Source organism: Gobio gobio (assembly GCF_949357685.1).
Source record: "Gobio gobio genome assembly, chromosome: 2".
Classification (NCBI taxonomy): Eukaryota; Metazoa; Chordata; class Actinopteri; order Cypriniformes; family Gobionidae; genus Gobio; species Gobio gobio.
In genome coordinates, this window is record NC_137098.1 from 31,900,769 (window position 1) to 31,917,874 (window position 17,106).

General features: G+C 38.3%; 1 protein-coding gene across 1 annotated transcript in view; it reads left to right on the top strand.

The window, feature by feature from the left end:
* Nucleotides 1-17,106, top strand: part of adamtsl5 (ADAMTS like 5) — a 22,467-nt gene continuing 5,361 nt past the window's right edge. The window contains exons 1-9 of the mRNA XM_079810613.1: nucleotides 1-220; nucleotides 568-1,166; nucleotides 3,494-3,566; nucleotides 9,362-9,513; nucleotides 9,905-9,965; nucleotides 12,761-12,866; nucleotides 12,976-13,103; nucleotides 15,717-15,840; nucleotides 16,671-16,754. Coding sequence (XP_079666739.1) covers nucleotides 1,147-1,166; nucleotides 3,494-3,566; nucleotides 9,362-9,513; nucleotides 9,905-9,965; nucleotides 12,761-12,866; nucleotides 12,976-13,103; nucleotides 15,717-15,840; nucleotides 16,671-16,754 — 748 coding nt within the window. The 5' untranslated portion in view covers nucleotides 1-220; nucleotides 568-1,146. The remainder of the gene's footprint in view (nucleotides 221-567; nucleotides 1,167-3,493; nucleotides 3,567-9,361; nucleotides 9,514-9,904; nucleotides 9,966-12,760; nucleotides 12,867-12,975; nucleotides 13,104-15,716; nucleotides 15,841-16,670; nucleotides 16,755-17,106) is intronic.

The following is a 17,106-nucleotide window of genomic DNA, read 5'->3' on the forward strand; positions in this document are numbered from 1 at the left end:
GGTCACAAACAAGGACAATTTAGTACATGCACGAACCACAGCTACTGGAGCATTTAAAATCTGGATTGGGCAACATTCCGTTTAAGAGGGGCGTGTTTACAAGTTTTTCATCGGAATGTAGGCACACACTGGGCTGAGCTTCAGGTGGACGCGGCGGCACGCAATGCGCTCTCATTCACAGTAATACAAACTGTCCTCACCGACGCGGACTGTTGGACGGGTAACTCACTGCTACTTTGTTATGCTTGCTGCATGTGTTCTCAAATGATTTTTTTCTCTCACAGAAGATGCTCTGTAGCCATATAAGGAAAATGTGTAGCCTAATAGTCTACTGTAAAATATTTAATCTATTATGTTTTCATCTGTGGCACAATAATTTCTGGCATTTTTACTAAGTTTCAACTTGATTTTCTTTATCAACAACCACAAAATGTGCAATTAATTTAGCCTATTTAAAGTTTGTCACTTACTGATAAAAATAAGGCAGCAATTAAACGTGACTTTACGATAATGTAGGCTATTATGCTATTCTAAAGAAATGTTATACGCACTATTATCTCTTCTCAGATCTAGATCTTCTAGCGACTGAAGGAGTGAATCTGAAAGTGAATGTGAAATCTACCAGGGGATCAAGGGTCCTGACCGAGGCGCCGTTATTTTCGCTCAAGGAAAGCGGATGTTGTGTGTGACTGAGGGGCTCAGGTAGAGTTCAGAGAAACCCACCTGAAGACTGAAGATCTAAAGTCTGACGCGTATAGAACTTCTGTGAGGTCGGACGCTGGACACTGATATGAAACTGAAAAGCGATGTAAAGGTTTTCTCTGTGAAACAGCACCTTGCAATGGAGACGCGGGAAGAACCTTAAAGCATCCAAATAAGCTGAGATGCTGTGAAGCAGCCCATATTTATTTTCAATTTTTCAGGATTATAGGATTAAACAGCTCATCCTCTTTGGGTTCTGCGTTTGAGAAAACTTAAGGAAAAGTAACCTACCCGCTTGTGAAGCATGGATGTAATTAGATTTCCCGACTTTTTTGATGAGAAAAACGATTGGGATCACACACCTCGTGGTCTTTACTTTATCAGATGAGCCCAGTTTAAGATCTCAAGTGGTTTTTAAGGTGTGACACCTGACGAAGACCTAAAATGCAGAAGTCAAACAACAGGTAGGCTATGTGAATCACATGCTCCTCTATTGTGTATGGAAACACCTATTATTTCTAAGAACATTTTTATCATCTCAGACATCCTCATTTTTTATAAACCCATGTGCTGTTTTTTCTCTCTTTTTTTTTGTTATTACCAAACCACATTTTATTTCAGTCACAGATATTGATTTAACTTTGCGAATGTTTGTTCCACGTGATCAGTTTAACTGGAAAATCATTAGGCCTATATTGATTTATTATCATGCAGCAGTGATTTTATATCTGCAACACTATAAATCAAAATAATATCATTATGAGCTTTTGCATTGTTGGTGGCTTGATGTAGTTTTAAATGATTTGCCTTTAGTAGAATTCTTGGTTGTGAAGAAAAAAAATCTTGAGTAAAATGGTCTATTCCTGCATCCAGGAAACAGCTGTTTAATCTAATCTTTAAGAGGAGAGTATTTACTGTTCACATAAACTTGAGGTGCTCTGGCATGAGCCATAAACATATTTAAGACTCCAGTTATGTTCAGAATAGGCACTTTTGTGGTTTGTCTGCCAGAAACCTAATGGTTGCAGAGTCGCATTTAAGGTTTCTTTCATGTGGCTTCATATGGTTTGCGAACTGTGAACAATATACATACATTTAGCATTTCAACCATTATTAACCCTTAAATGCATGAACGTTTCACCATTCATTATTACAGATTTGTGTCTTTCGCGACAATGTCTATATCAAACATGGATGGATACCTGTCACGATAATATCAAACTCTCCTGATATTAGAGTAACAATTACAGAAGAATAAAATAAAGCATATTTTGTTACATTTAAGAGCTTGGTTCAGTTTGAGCAGATGTTTGATACCATCATCACTGTCCTCGTCAGAGCTCATTCCCCAGTACATTCAACATCTGGCTCATATTCGCCATCTCAAACATATTCTCAAAACTATCATTTTCAACATCTTCAAAATCATTATTTTGCTCTCTGACAGCTTCTTCACCAGATCCACCGAGTGACAGTGACTCTAATATTTGATTGTGTTCAGTACTTGCTCTGCAGTAAATCGCTGGGCAATTTCAAGTTTTGCTGATGATACTTCCTATTCTGTTGTTTTCTGCCTGCGGTAACTATGACTGAAACTTCGCTTCATCATTGTGTATAGAATAGAACTGAAGGTGAATTGCACTTATTCAGTCATCAAAGATTCAATTATTGTTGTGCCGAAAAAAATATACTTACACACCTCGTGGTCGTTAGCGACCATATACAATTTTTACAAAAAATGAATGGGAAAACAGGCATTCTTTTATAAAAAAAAAAAATCTGGTTGTATTGTTTATAATGAATTGATTGAGAAATACTAAGAAGGTTGATGTCTAACTTAAAAAAAATGTATGTCCTGGCCACTAAAGACCCAAGGTGCATTCAAGAGTTAATGTGAAATGTGTTTTTATCACAAGGTCATTGGAGGCTCATGTTTATGTTCTTACCTTCAGGCTACAACAGCACTCAAAACCATCTAAATGAAAATCATTATTGCCTTTTAACATCTAGACCACTTGACCCTTGACTTTGACAATAAACCAAGCTCTAATATGCTGGATTGTTGAGTGCAGGATGCTGTTGTGAATTTGAATTGAGTTAATTATGATGCAATGCATTACTTACAGCTTGTATCTCTTTTTTTATTTTGTTTATTCACAGTGTCTATGATTAGGAATGGACAATGTAATCAAAGGAAGACGTATTTCTTCATATTGTTTTTCTGAATCAGTTCTTCATGGGAGTGTATTGTTTATAATTGACCAGTGTCCACTCTAGGCCATTAAAATAAACCTTTAGGCCCATAAGCACATGTCCGTCCACAGAAGATTACAAAGAGGAATATTGTTTGTACACAAATCTGTGCTGGAGAAAGGAATATAATGGGATGTTTACATTAGTTTCCCCCTGTAAACTTCTCACATTTCAAATTCATAGTCATTGCAACAATGCAAAGAAGACAGTTGGGCTTTAGCAAAGCTGTAAAGAGTTTCTGAGAAGCTGCTCCTTTGATGAGTCAATCGTTGTGTGGTCTCTTAGTATTCTGACCTCATTGGTGGGAGTCAGACTCATCCTCTAAAAATGCACATAAACATGTTTTCTCAGTGGCGGGGATTCGTCAATGTATAGGGCACACTGTCACTATTTGTTGTCATGAATCAAGAGTCTTTGATGTAGTGCAACAACACTTATACAGTTAGCCCTGAAGTCTCTGTCCAGGCTCCATTTTAAAGTCAAATGGGGTGGTTTGTAAGTTGATTTGATTTACATGATTTATTTTCTCTGTCTCTAGGAAACTTTCTCTGTGCCAGGCCCTCACCCTCATTACACTGCTGCTGTCTCCAGGATGCCTGTCATCTCTGCCTGTAAGATGGTCCCTGTCCCATTATCCTTCAGTTTATAGACTGTTTGCAAAAGTAATTTTAATGTTTTAGTCCTGTCATTCAGTTAAAGTGATTTTTGTATGTACCACCTTGAACAGTCAGTTGGGTATGCTCAGATTGGCAAGGCTCTCTGCCAAGGTTTTGCTCACTTTAACTGGAGTGTTGTCTTTCCCGTTGATTGCCAAGAGCAGAGCTTAATCAGAGCAATCCTGGCAGGCTCATCTAGGGGGATTCGGAGTCTGGGATGCCACCCTGTATTGTTTTGAAATTGCTGTTTACACACAATGCAGAAATGTGCAGTTAGGAAATCATGACGTTTGGCTTGTGCGCTCTTTTTAATCTTTGAAGAAATACTGTAGTTCACCCAAAAATACAAAATTCTGTCATCACTCGCTCGCCCTCATGTCATTACAAACCCGTAGGAATTTGAATATTGCAAAAGATATTGAGTGTCGGGGGGTAACACATTACAAGTAACTTGAGTTACATAATCGGATTACTTTTTCAAGTAACTAGTAAAGTAACGCATTACTATTAAAATGTACAAAATATCTGTTACTTTTTCAAATAAATGTGAAAAGTTACTTTGAGAAAAATCATCGAGAGTAAGTGCAGAGGCGTTGTGTGTAAACATGATTATTATTGTAGTTCTAGACTAAATGTGAGCATTTATTCATCTCACTTACACAATAAAGATTCAGTATTCCTCAAAATGAATAAAATCAGTTAAATGCAAAATCAGAATACTATGCAAACCTCCACTAATAAAAAAAATTAAATAAAACAAATATTTTTATGCATTTAATCTACCTTTATTGACCAATGTTTTGCTGCTAAATTTCGATGATTCAGTCAAATCATGAGCAAAAATGACTAGATTTTTTGTTTTTATTGGTGAAGTGTTAAACTTTTTCCTCCTGCGACCTATTCTACCATTGTCCAGAATGGCAGCACAGCTGAAAGGTTTGTTTAAGCTGCGCCCTCTACTGTACACACGTGGATGTGCATTTTTACCTCAGCCTACTAGCTTGACAAGCCAGACCCACATCAAGATGTTAGGTCTGGGAACACACCATTGGCAGGGCTCAATCCAAGGGGCGGGATAAACAGCTGTCTTTCAAATTCCCTCGGCACGCAATAGGATAGCACTACAACCAACCAGAGCAACAAAGAAGATGAAGCGGAGCTAGTTGATAGATTAAACTTTTGACTTTTGGAAAAACTCAGAACACATCTTACTTTTTTAAAGAAAATAACAAATGTTCTTTGTTCTTTTCTCAAAGAAAAGCTTAACTCCAAGTCCACCAGAGTTGGGGCCAAAGCCGATTCAAGACTGTTGTTTGCCAGCTTCTTTGTTTTGAAGTAGCACGCGGAACCGCTGCACCTCTGCCGTCATTATGTTAAGCCCGCCCACCGACTCTATACACAATGTGATTGGCCTGACTAGAGTTTGGTTTTTCCAGCTCGCAAGCCAACGGAGAGTTGCTAGACGCCCTGGCTGCAAATTATATTTGCTGCGTAGGGTGCTTCTAGATTTCTAGAGGTTTATTATTTCAATTTTGATGTGAAGAGGTCTTTACATTTGCACAAAAATATAAATTTTTTGTTATAAAAACAAAACACAAAAAAACAAGCCCCGCCCAGGTGAGAAAAAGTTACACATTACTTTTCTTAAAAAGTAACTAAGTAACTCAATTAGTCACTTTTTAAGGGAGTAACGCAATATTGTAATGCATTACTTTTACTTTTCAACGTAACTTTCCCCAACACTGAAGATATTTTGGTAACACTTTGCTTAAAGCCTTTCCCCCGGTTTAACAGACAAAGCTTAAACCTAGTCCCAGAATAAAATGCATGTTTGAGCTGTTTTAAATGAAAGCAACTTGCACTGATATATCTTAAATTAAGTCAGTGCCATTGTTTTGCTCTCAATGCTCACCAGTAATGTTTTTTTCTAAAGCATGTTTATTTAAATGTCTAAGAACTAAGGCCTAATCCTGTCTTAATCTAAGCCCTGTCTGTAAAACTAGACCTTTGTGTATTATGCATTATAAAAGTATTTTTAATTCATTAATTTTGTAATTACCTAGTAATGCACCTTATAATGCATTGTATGGTCTCATGAATAATTGTAACCAAAGTTATTATACATTATAAAACACCTTTAGAAAGTATAATGCATTAAAACACTACAAACAACCAATTTCAGATGTGACAGAATCTGTGAATATTGTAATGCATTTTAACTTTGGTTACAATTATTTATGAAAAGAAATATTGCATTATAATGTACATTATGAATGCCTTTATAAGGCATTATACATAAAGGCTTTAAGTAAATCGGTAGATATTTGTAATGAAACCTGAGAGATTTCTGCCTCCATTGAAAGCGCAAACCAGAAATTTTAAAAAGATATGATAAAACATCAAGGATGATCTTCTGATGACCAAATTTGATGTGCTCTGTCTATGCGCATTGATCAATGTTGATATATGAATAAAAGTCTCTTTTCAGAATACTTTGATTAAACCACTCAATTCATATGGATTACTTTTCCATAAGTATCAAAGTTTTGGTGGAATGAACTTTCAGTGGGACAGAAATTTCTCAGGTTGCATTAAAATATCTTCATTCTTTTTCAAAAGATGAAGGAAAGTCTTATGGGTTTGGAACAGCATGAGGGTGAGTAACTGATGACAGAATTTTAAAGGTGCACTGTGTCAATTTTAGCGGCATCTAGTGGTGAGGTTGTGAATTGCAACCGTCCACCGCTCACCCCTCCCTTTCGAAGCACATAGAGAAGCTACGGTGGCCGACACAGGACAAAGATATCGCCGTCTGAGACAGCAGAGAGTAGCTAGCGCTCTGTAGAGCAGTTTGTCCATTTAGGGTTACTGTAGAAACATGAAAAAATGCATGCAAAATGGTGTAGATATATGTAGATAGAAATGGCTCGTTCTAAGGTAATAAAACATAACAGTTTATTATGCAAGGTCTTTATACACCACTTAAAACATAGTTATGTATATTATATTGCATTTCTGTCAATAGATCCTCATTAATATTACACACTGCACCTTTAACTTTTGGGTGAACTAACCATTTACGTTTCACTGGTAACTATAGGAAACGTTTGCATGTACTACTCTGCCTTTGGTACCTTCTGGACCTCACCCAGTCATTTTCCCAGTTCCCTTCCCAAAGTATGAGATCTAAGCTAGGTCAAGTCCTCCAGACATTATCATCCTCATTCCACTGGAATGACTTTTACCATCGGTATTAAAAACACAAACAGGACCTATCGACAGAAAGCCAACAATCTCAATTATGAATTTCATTTCCAAACAAAATCTCATTCCAAGAAACATACTTCAAAGTCAACATATCTTTTTTTTTTATCTTGCCTTTGGTGGGAAGCTGGTGTTCTGAAGGTGAAAGGTCGATTTCATTAATCCGCCTTGCCCACGGGCCCCATGGCAGACTGTCATCAACACTAATTTGAGTCTTTGCTATACGATAATGAGGGCAGTTCCAGGTCATTCTGGTATTGAAGATGATGGACGTCGGTCATAAAGCTCTATTGTGTCTGTGTGTGTGCAGTCATCTGTCATTTTAACCCTCACAGATTGACATCCTGACTCATTATTAGAGCTCTATTCACCACAGGTCTCTAGACTAATAAGGTCAGACGATTCTGACAATATTAAATTATCTCCTACCATTATATCCTTAGATGAGTCCATCCAAACTAAGCAAAATCTTCTTTGTTTTTAGTAATATTTCCATTGAAAGGGTTAATCTTTAGGAGCCGGTACAAAGTTCTGCACAAAAAAACAGTCAATATGTGTGCGCCAATAAAACATCCCTTTAGGGATCAAACTTTGGAATGCTCTGTTTGTAATGCGAAATCATTTCATTTTGTTGCGACGTGTTTACACACCTCACGTGACTCTAGATGTTTCTTAAATTAGATTTACGTGATACCATAGATGAATATTATCTCGGGAAGACAAACAGCTGCTGTGTATGAGGTTGTTTAACATGATAGAAGCAGAAAAACATGCTCTACAGAGCTGCATTAGGTTTACAAGAATACACACACACCTTCAGGGGACGGTTAGGCTTTAGGCAACCTATGGAAGCTCTTCACTCTTCACAGGCTGTTACTGCCTGTTTGTCTCGGATCAAAGCCAGCAGCGGATCTAAGAATGACAGAGTAATGTTATCCTTGAGGACGATTAGTGGTGGTCTGATAAGAATACCGCTTGTGTAATGGAGGCTGTGTGCAATAGAGCTAATGTGGCGTCCTCGGTCGTGCACCTGGGGAACACTCAAACACTTCCACAAATGTCAAGTGCAGTCTAGCATGGCCGATGAGCAGGAAATGTTTTGGTGGTCGCTTATATCATGTGTCCTGAGCACTAGTGCGCAATAATTTCGACTGTAAGCACAGGATACCTTCAGTTACTTAAAGTGTTATGAAATGCACCTTGATGTGGGCCCTTTTTAAAAATATACATATAAAACTGACAACAAACTCCCAACAATCTCATCATCAGAGACTACTAACAACTATCATGAACAAATCAAAAACACAAGCACTACAGTCTGCGTACAAATGACACGAATAAAGGCATATTACCTTTTTTGTACAATTTTTAGTCTACATCATCTTTTGTATCATAATTCATTGTGTCATTATGTTCATGATCAGATGTACCGCTGTATAAGTTATTTGCATATATTTATATTTAATTTGAAGAAGACATGATGCAATATGTGCACATTCATGTTGCTTGTTCATGTTTGGAGCACTAGAGTATAAATGGGTCCATAAAAACTTGAAACGCACGTCCATATACGAACTATGAGCCACGCTTGCGAGTGTTGTTTAGCTCATCATCACAGCAGAAACTGCTCTCATGTGTGCTCTGCGTGTTGTTACATGTTAAATATTGTTATAGTCATGTTTTCCATGTGTTGGTAGTCAAACTCCAGCTCTGACCACATCATGGGGAAAATGCAAACAACACTTCTGTGTTATTCTGAGGGAACATGTGTCCAAACTGAAAGCTGAACAGACAGAGGTGAACAATCACAGCTGAAACGGTCTTTGACAATTCTCCGCTGTAATGCGATCCCATACATAATACAGTGTAGTGATTCGATTAAAGAGTTAATTCTCATGAATAATGTGGAGAAAGCTCAGAAATTGATGTTGTACGTGTACTCTCAGCCACAGCAGCCGATCACCACTCCGAATGAACGCACACCCTTAAAAAATAAAGGTGCCGGAAAGAAACAAAAAGTGGTTTTCACAGTGATGCCATAGAAGAACCATTTTTGGTTCCCGGAAGAAACCATTTTTCTAACCATTTTATAGTCTAAAAAACCTTTCTGCACTACAAAGAACCTTTTGTGCAATGGAAAGGTTATTTGGGTAGTAAAGGTTCTTCATGGAACCATACACCCTGCCAAAGAACCATTTAAGAACCGTTATTTTTAACTTTCCCCCCCCTTAATAATAAACATGATGAGTGTTATTGCCGTTTTCATTGATGTGCAACTTGTACATATCTCAAAAAATGTTTAAGGGTTTCATGACCCTTTAACAAAAAATTTTGTACAAATACTGTATATATATTTTACATACTGTTGTTCTAATGAATGTGCTTGCTGAAAACACAAGTTAGTCGATCAAATCTGCCACCCCTGCTGTCTGTCTTTGTTGTTGTTCTGCAACCTTTCATGCACTTTGTTGTTTATATATTTGCAGTCATCCAGACGAGTAGAGCTGGGAGGTGAGGGGCCACAGATGCGTAGCCAAATGCATTTCATGAATGAGTGGGCCTCATGGGGCCGTTGGTCTGTGTGTTCGCGCTCCTGTGGGGGAGGGGCCTCTGTCCGTACACGCACCTGCATCACCAGGTGAAGGATAGTCTTTGTCTATTCCATCACACCATCTTCTCTGCTGTCAGATAATGATTATACATGTTTTCTGTGGAAAGAAAAATGGTGAACTAAGAATCAGTGTAAAAGAATAGTTATGCTGAAAAAACATTAGAGTAAGATAGGGGAAAATGACCCCCATGGCCTTAAAGTTCCTTTAAGGGTACTCCAGAGACAAGCTATTGTAGCCCTAAAGGTTAAATTTTAGAAAAAAAACATTTTCTGACATTGAAGAATGCAAGACCACATCCTGTGTGAATGGCCTTTTTGGTGTGCTGCTTGATCATGCTCATGTGATTTGTTTAAAACGTTAAATACACTAATTTGTTGCATCTGACATCTTTGTTTTTGTTGTTGTTTTTCTCCCTAGAAATCTGGTAGGAGGGCCGTGCCCGGGGGACACCAGGCAATACAAGATTTGTAACACAAAGGTGCAGTAAATTCTTTGATAGTCTAAACAGAAATACATTTCAGTCACACCTTATCCTCAGTGCATAATATCGTTAGCGTTAATGTGCAAGTTATGTAATTCTACTGTGTATATTGAATTACTTTTATTGTATTTATTGCTTGGGCAAGTGGTCGTCTGGCCTCAGACATATCAGATTTCGAATGGATGGTCTTCAATTTCATAACTTCACTTCATTTGTATATATCACTTAATACAGAAGTGTGTCGATGCACGTTAAAGTTCCCCTATTTTGCTTTTTCGAATATTACCTTTCATGCAGTGTGTAATATCTGTCTGTGAATGTAAAAGGTCTGCAAAGTTTTAAAGATCAAAGTGCAGGACAAATAAAGTTATTGTCTCCTAAAAGAAACAATGGATTCTGAACTACCTGAAATGAGTCATTTCGAGCGATTCTAGTTAACACTTCCTGTTACTAACCTACATAACAATGTAACAAATGTGCGAGTTTGGTCCGTGTTGTCGACACGTCAAGAAGACGCTATTTATTGCTGCAAATCCACTTTGCGTGCACTTCAAAAGAATGAGGGCTCGCGATTCGCCATTGTTCCTGTTCGTATCACTGCATATTAGGGGTGTAACGGTACATGCATTCGTCCTGAACCGTCATGCATCCACACTCCAATCCAGAAGGGGAAGCCCACTGTAATGTAACACTGTTTGCTAACCTCCACAGCAGGAAAAAGCATAGAAGAAGAACAGCTGATCTATGCATATATACACTATATTGCCAAAAGTATTGGGTCACCCTCACCCCTCCAAATCATTGAATTCAGATGTTCCATTCACTTCCATAGCCACAGGTGTATAAAATCAATCACCTAGGCATGCAGACGCTTCTACAAACATTTGTGAAAGAATGGGTCGCTCTCAGGTGGTCAGTGAATTCAAGTGTGGTACTGTGATAGGTTGTCAACTGTGTAATAAGTCCATTTGTGAAATGTCCTCACTACTAAATATCCCACGGTCAACTGTTAGTGGCATTATAACAAAGAGTTTCTGCAGAGTCATACCTCCAAACTTTGTGTGGCCTTCAGATTAGCTCAAAGAAAAGTGTGTAGAGAGCTTCATGTAATGTGTTTCCATGGCCGAGCAGCGACATCCAAGCCTTACATCACCAAGTGCAATGCGTTGGATGCAGTGGTGTACTGCACACCACCACTGGACGAATCACGCTTCTCTGTCTGGCAGTCCGATGGATGAGTCTGGGTTTGGCGGTTGCCAGGAGAACGGTTCTTGCCTGACTGCATTGTGCCAAGTGTAAAGGTTTATTGGAGGGGGGATATTGGTGTGGGGTTGGGTTTGGCCCCTTAGTTCCAGTGAAAGGAACTCTTAATCCTTCAGCATACCAAGACATTTTGTACAATTTCATTCTCCCAACTTTGTGGGAACAGTTTGGGGATGACCCCTCCCTGGTCCAATTTGACTGCACACCATTGCACAAAGCAAGTTACATTAAGACATGGATGAGCAAGTTTGGTGTGGAGGAACTTGACTGGTCTGCACACAGTCCTGACCACAACCCGATAGAACACCTTTGGGATGAATTAGAGTGGAGACGGTGAGCCAGGCCTTCTCGTCCAACATCAGTGCCTGACCTCACAAATGCACTTCTAGGAGAATGGTCAAAAATTCCCACAAACACACTCCTAAACCTTGTGGAAAGCCTTCCCAGAAGAGTTGAAGCTGTTATAGCTGTAAAGGGTGGGCCAACTCAATTTAATCATATTAAACCCTACGGATTAAGAATGGGATGTCTTTAAAGTTTGTGTGCATGTAAAGGCAGACGTCCCAAAACTTTCGGCAATATAGTGTGTGTTTACTTGTAATTTTTCTCAACCAGTGTTTCAACCACGGAAAGACATCAATAAAAAGCTTGAGAATATCTCCATAGCATTACATTTATCTCAGGCAAGTCACTTAGTGTCCACAGCATGTTAGTTAAATAGAGAAATTAGCTCTTGAGGGGAGTATTTCACTAAATAAGAACTCCCTGTTTGTAGTTTACAGCATTTTTTTAAATACATTTTTTTATTTAAAAAAAAATTATGTAGAGTCTATTTTAGTTTATTTTAAGTTTTTCTGTTTTATCTTAGTGTGTGTGATACTATTTTACCATTGTACCCCTGCTGTTGCTAAATGCAATTTCCCCACTGCGGGACAAATAAAGGCTTGCTTACTTACTTAGCAGAGATAGATTTTTTTTATCCTTAAGAAAATGTTAATTATAATTTAATTTATTTAAAGAGAGCGACACAATTTGTTTAATAAACCACTGTTTAATAAGAAATAAGAAAAAATAAGCAGTTTTATGTTTAGTTTTCTCCCCCCTGCTGTACCGAACCCGTACGTGACTTCAATACTGAGATATGTACCGAACCATCATGTTTGTGTACCGTTACACCCCTACTGCGTATACAAGTTTTGATGACAAACAGACAAGTAAGCGGCCTTTCACTGTTATCTGCGACGCACTGAGTTGGATTAGCGTTTGCACTATGAATACGATATGGTGATGTGTTCCTGACTACCTCTGAATGTGGTTTAACTGATCAGATCACAAAATGATCTGTACCCTATTTACACACCTGTGATCCCATCACCCGGGACAGATGTTAATACCCGATTTAAATGGGGTCATTGTGTCAGTACACAGATGCATGTGTTCTAATGATTTCGAGAGTGTTAATGAATCAGGGCTTTAGCAGCTTTAGATGTGCGTGTTTTCTCTCCTGAGCTTTGTGTCTGTAACATCAGGAGTGTCCTGCTGACTCTATGGACTTCAGAGAACTGCAGTGTAAAGCTTTCAATGACAGACCCCTGGTCGCTGGCAGCAGTTACCATTGGACTACCTTTCATGGAGGTCAGTGGAGCATGACTCTCCTCTTTGAAGCATGTGTTGTGTTACTGTGTGGATTTCTCTTTCTGCTACGTGCTCATACTGACTAAAACCTGATTTATTCTGCTTTCAGGCTCCAACCCGTGTGAGCTCAGCTGCTTGGCCATTGGACACAACTTCTATTACAACTTTGGGCGGGTGCTTGATGGCACACCATGCCAATCAGATCAGGGGACAGTCTGTGTGAATGGAAAGTGTCTGGTGAGTAGCTGGTTAAGACACAGTTTCATAATAGGGAATTATAACAAAATGTACACCCAAACCCGAAAATGTGCAGGTTTTGCTTTAAATAGCTATTTCTACCTAATGACATTCAAAAATGATTTTGTTAGTGGCTTTTCTTAGAACTAGAAGTGCCACTAGTCTGTAAAACCCTGATGTAATGTAATGCTGAATGCACTTCATGTTGTTGGTAACAAACAATGGAATATATTTTCTTTCTCTTTGTACCTTTATATCAATATAGTTCAAGATTATCCTATTCAAATCAATGTGATAGAATCAAAAAAATAAAATGTTGTGTTTACATAATATTTATATATTATATATACAGTATACAGTATATACATTTCTTAAATATATACATGCATGTATGTGTATTTATACATATTTATATATATTATGTAAACATACAATTTTATTTTGGATGTGATTAATAATTTTTTATTATTAATGAATTTTTCCCCAGTATTAATATATTTTTATAATGTGTTTGTGTAATTGACTCGATGGACTGTCTAGTCCTAAAGTCATACTGGTGTGAATTTGGTTTCCATCACATGAGGACTGGAAAAGAGAAGTACATAGTGGGGCCCAATCATTAGCATGTGGCAGATTGAATCCATATGTGTGAAGCACACCTTGCATGTGTGTGTGTGTGTGTGTGTGTGTGTGTGGTTGCCCCTCTGTGAGGCCCCCTGAATCATGGGAATGTGCCATTGAGAACACCTATTTCACAAACTACAGAGATTAAGTAAGGATGGGGAGAGAAAGGCAAAGCAAGAGATAAGGAGAGACAGAACAGGAGGTCACGCTTTAGGAGGAGGGTTGAACCTCTAAAAGAAAGTCTAAAAAGAAAGAGGGGCTTAATTATATCCTGCAGGAATTGCTGAGGACAGTGTAGTCCTGCACACCTCCCTGCAACCTCTGATGTCTCCTCCTCCACCCCTGCTCTCTGGAGCTTAAGCCAAACTTCTGCCTGAATGGTCTTGATCCCTGCCTGGGCCTCATGATCCTACTCATGTTTGTGTGCGGTGGCTCAGAGAGAGATCTCTGTCATTCTGCTGCCCATCTGTTTTCACCTGCCTCTGTTTGGACCTGTGGACCTGCGCGCGCGCACACACACACACACACACACACACACACACACACACACACACACACACACACACACACACACACACACACACACACACACACACACACACACACACACACACACACACACACACACACACACACACACACACACACACACACACACACAGAACTTTCAGGACGATGCAGCTTTACTTAAGGTTATACTCCTAGTGGAGGTTAAAGCAGATTGTGTTGTCACTCCTGATAGTCTTTGATCTCTTTTCTTGTCATTAAAACCAAACCTCAACATGTTTTCAAAGAACCCACTTCAATTTGAAAAATTTGATGGAGATCAAAACTATTTTGGATCTCCATATTGAAGAGTAGATTGATTTTGGTTTCAGAGTTTCAATTGATGAAAGTTGATCAGAAATAATACATCTTATATTATTATTTATAATACAAAAAGTATTATGCATTCTGACTTGCTCTGTTGTTTCTACATACACTACCATTGAAAAGTTTGGGGTTGATAAAATTGTTATGTTTTAAAATCTTTGTCTCTTGTGCTCATCAAGGCTGCATTTATTTAATCAAAAATACAGTAAAACAGTAATATTGTGTAATATTAGTACAATTCAAAATATATTTTCTATTTTATATAAATGTAATTTATTCCTGTGATGGCAAAGCTGAATTTTCATCATCATTACTCCAGTCTTTAGTGTCACATGATCCTCCAGAAATCATTTTATGATGATTTGCTGCTCAAGAAACGTTTCTTATTATTATCAATATTGATAACAGTTGTGCTGCTTAATGTTTTTGTGGAAACCATGATACATGCATTTCAGGATTCCCTGATGAATAGAATGTTCAAGAGAACAGCATTTTTTTTAAATAGAAACTGACACTTTCATCAACTTAAATGCATCCTTGCTGAACAAAATTATTAATTTCTTTAAAAAAAACAGACAGACCCCAAATTTGGAGTAGTAGTGTGTTCATATTCCAAAACAGTGATAAGACATTTGATAGTTGAAAATGACAAACACAAAAACAACAGCATAAGTGAAAGCAGCAAACAATAAACAGCAATCTGCATTATGTAAGCTCTAGTGCATGTTGGGAACTGAGGTAGGCCTACAGCATGAGATGCAATTTACGGTGTCAATCCAAGCTTTCTGATTATACTTAAGGGTAAATAAATTACGTTGAAAATGCATAAAATCAATACACATGCCAGAAATTATTGTGCGGAGATGAGTGGATGAAAACAAACAAAAAAAATGTGTAGTAGATAATGCATTTATTTTGAGGATCTTTAATCTTAGATGCTTCACTCTTTAGTAGTGTCTAAATGTATTTCTTGGAAAATCTCCAAGTCTCTGTAGGCCATGAGCTGTTCCAGTTCTCATCAGGAGTGTTGTGGGATCAGCTTGTACTGTTGAAACAGAATGTGACGGTACTTGATATTTTGGCTTCTAATCGCAGGGTTTGTGTGTGTGTGTGCAGAAGCCAGGATGTGACTTGATCTTTGGATCACAGCAGCAGGAGGACGCCTGCATGGTGTGTGGAGGACACAACTCAACCTGCCTTCATCACAGAAGTGTTTATCAAAGCAATGGGCAGAAAAATGGTCAGCTATGAATCTAAATACACTCACATTGAAAAATAAGCTTAGAATTTTACACATATGCTCAATCTTATTTATGACTTCACAACTTTATAATCAGTAGTTTTATTTTAACATTAAAATAAGAGATGTCAATCTTGTTATTCAGAGTACAGTGGCCCCCAAATTGTAAAATTATACTTTTACAAAACATTTTTTTTTTTTTACTAATATCATTGTTGCTTTTTTTTCAGGATTCTTTGCTGAATAGAAAGGTTTTTTTGTAACAATGTAAATGCCTTTACTGACATTTATGGTCAGTTTAATGCTTTCGAACGGTAGATTTAGTGGTTTCTTGCGGACAGTGGCCTCTCTTTCTCTTCTTTATCTGGTCGTTTTTCTCTCCCTCACTCATATCTACACACTTCGAACACTGACACCTCTGCCTTTGAACTTCTCTGCATGAAACAGAACCTCTTTTAAAAGCTTCCTTCATTCTCGCCAACTGAAAAAATACAGAGCATTTACATCGGGGAAAACACAGCGATAATACTGTCATTGTTAGGCCATCCGAAAACTACTCCATTTCCCCCTATCTTGCATTTGGATTTCTGAGAGTAGTATAACAGATTCGAGGCTGCCAGCACAACACTCTGTAAAGAGGGTCAAAAGTCAAAGGAGAAGAGAAAAGTTCAGCCTGGGTCGTAATTCTGCAGTTCAGTGCCTTGCAGCGGACACAGCCTGGAAACATATAGTCTTGTTACGTGCAGGATTGCGCACCTGTTGGAAATAACTGTGTATTTTTTTCCAAATGGGCCGAGGCGCATTACTCTCTCATCTGTGTTTCCCTGCAGGACTGTTTGGGTATAGTGAGGTCACTATGATCCCGGCCGGAGCCACACACATCAGAGTGACTGATAACAGCAGAAACTATCTAGGTTAGAGAACAGCCTTGTGTGTGATCTCTCCACTGGAGGTTCAACATGTGTTTCTCAAAGCAAAAGGGCCAAGGTGCACAGCGTGGGATAGAATTGTAGATGTATACAGGCAAAAAAATACAGACCTTTATTAGCGCAATAAAATTATGGCTGCATTCGAAATCGCATACTTCCCTCCCTACCATATAGTATATAGAAAGACAAAAGAAGTATGTCTGAATTCACAGTACTCATAAAAGAGTAGACAAAAAGTACACGGATAACCTACTTCTTCTGGCGAGATTCTGAAGTGTGCATAAGGCCACGGGAGAGGATTTGTGAATGGAGGTGATGTGATAATGACAACATGGCG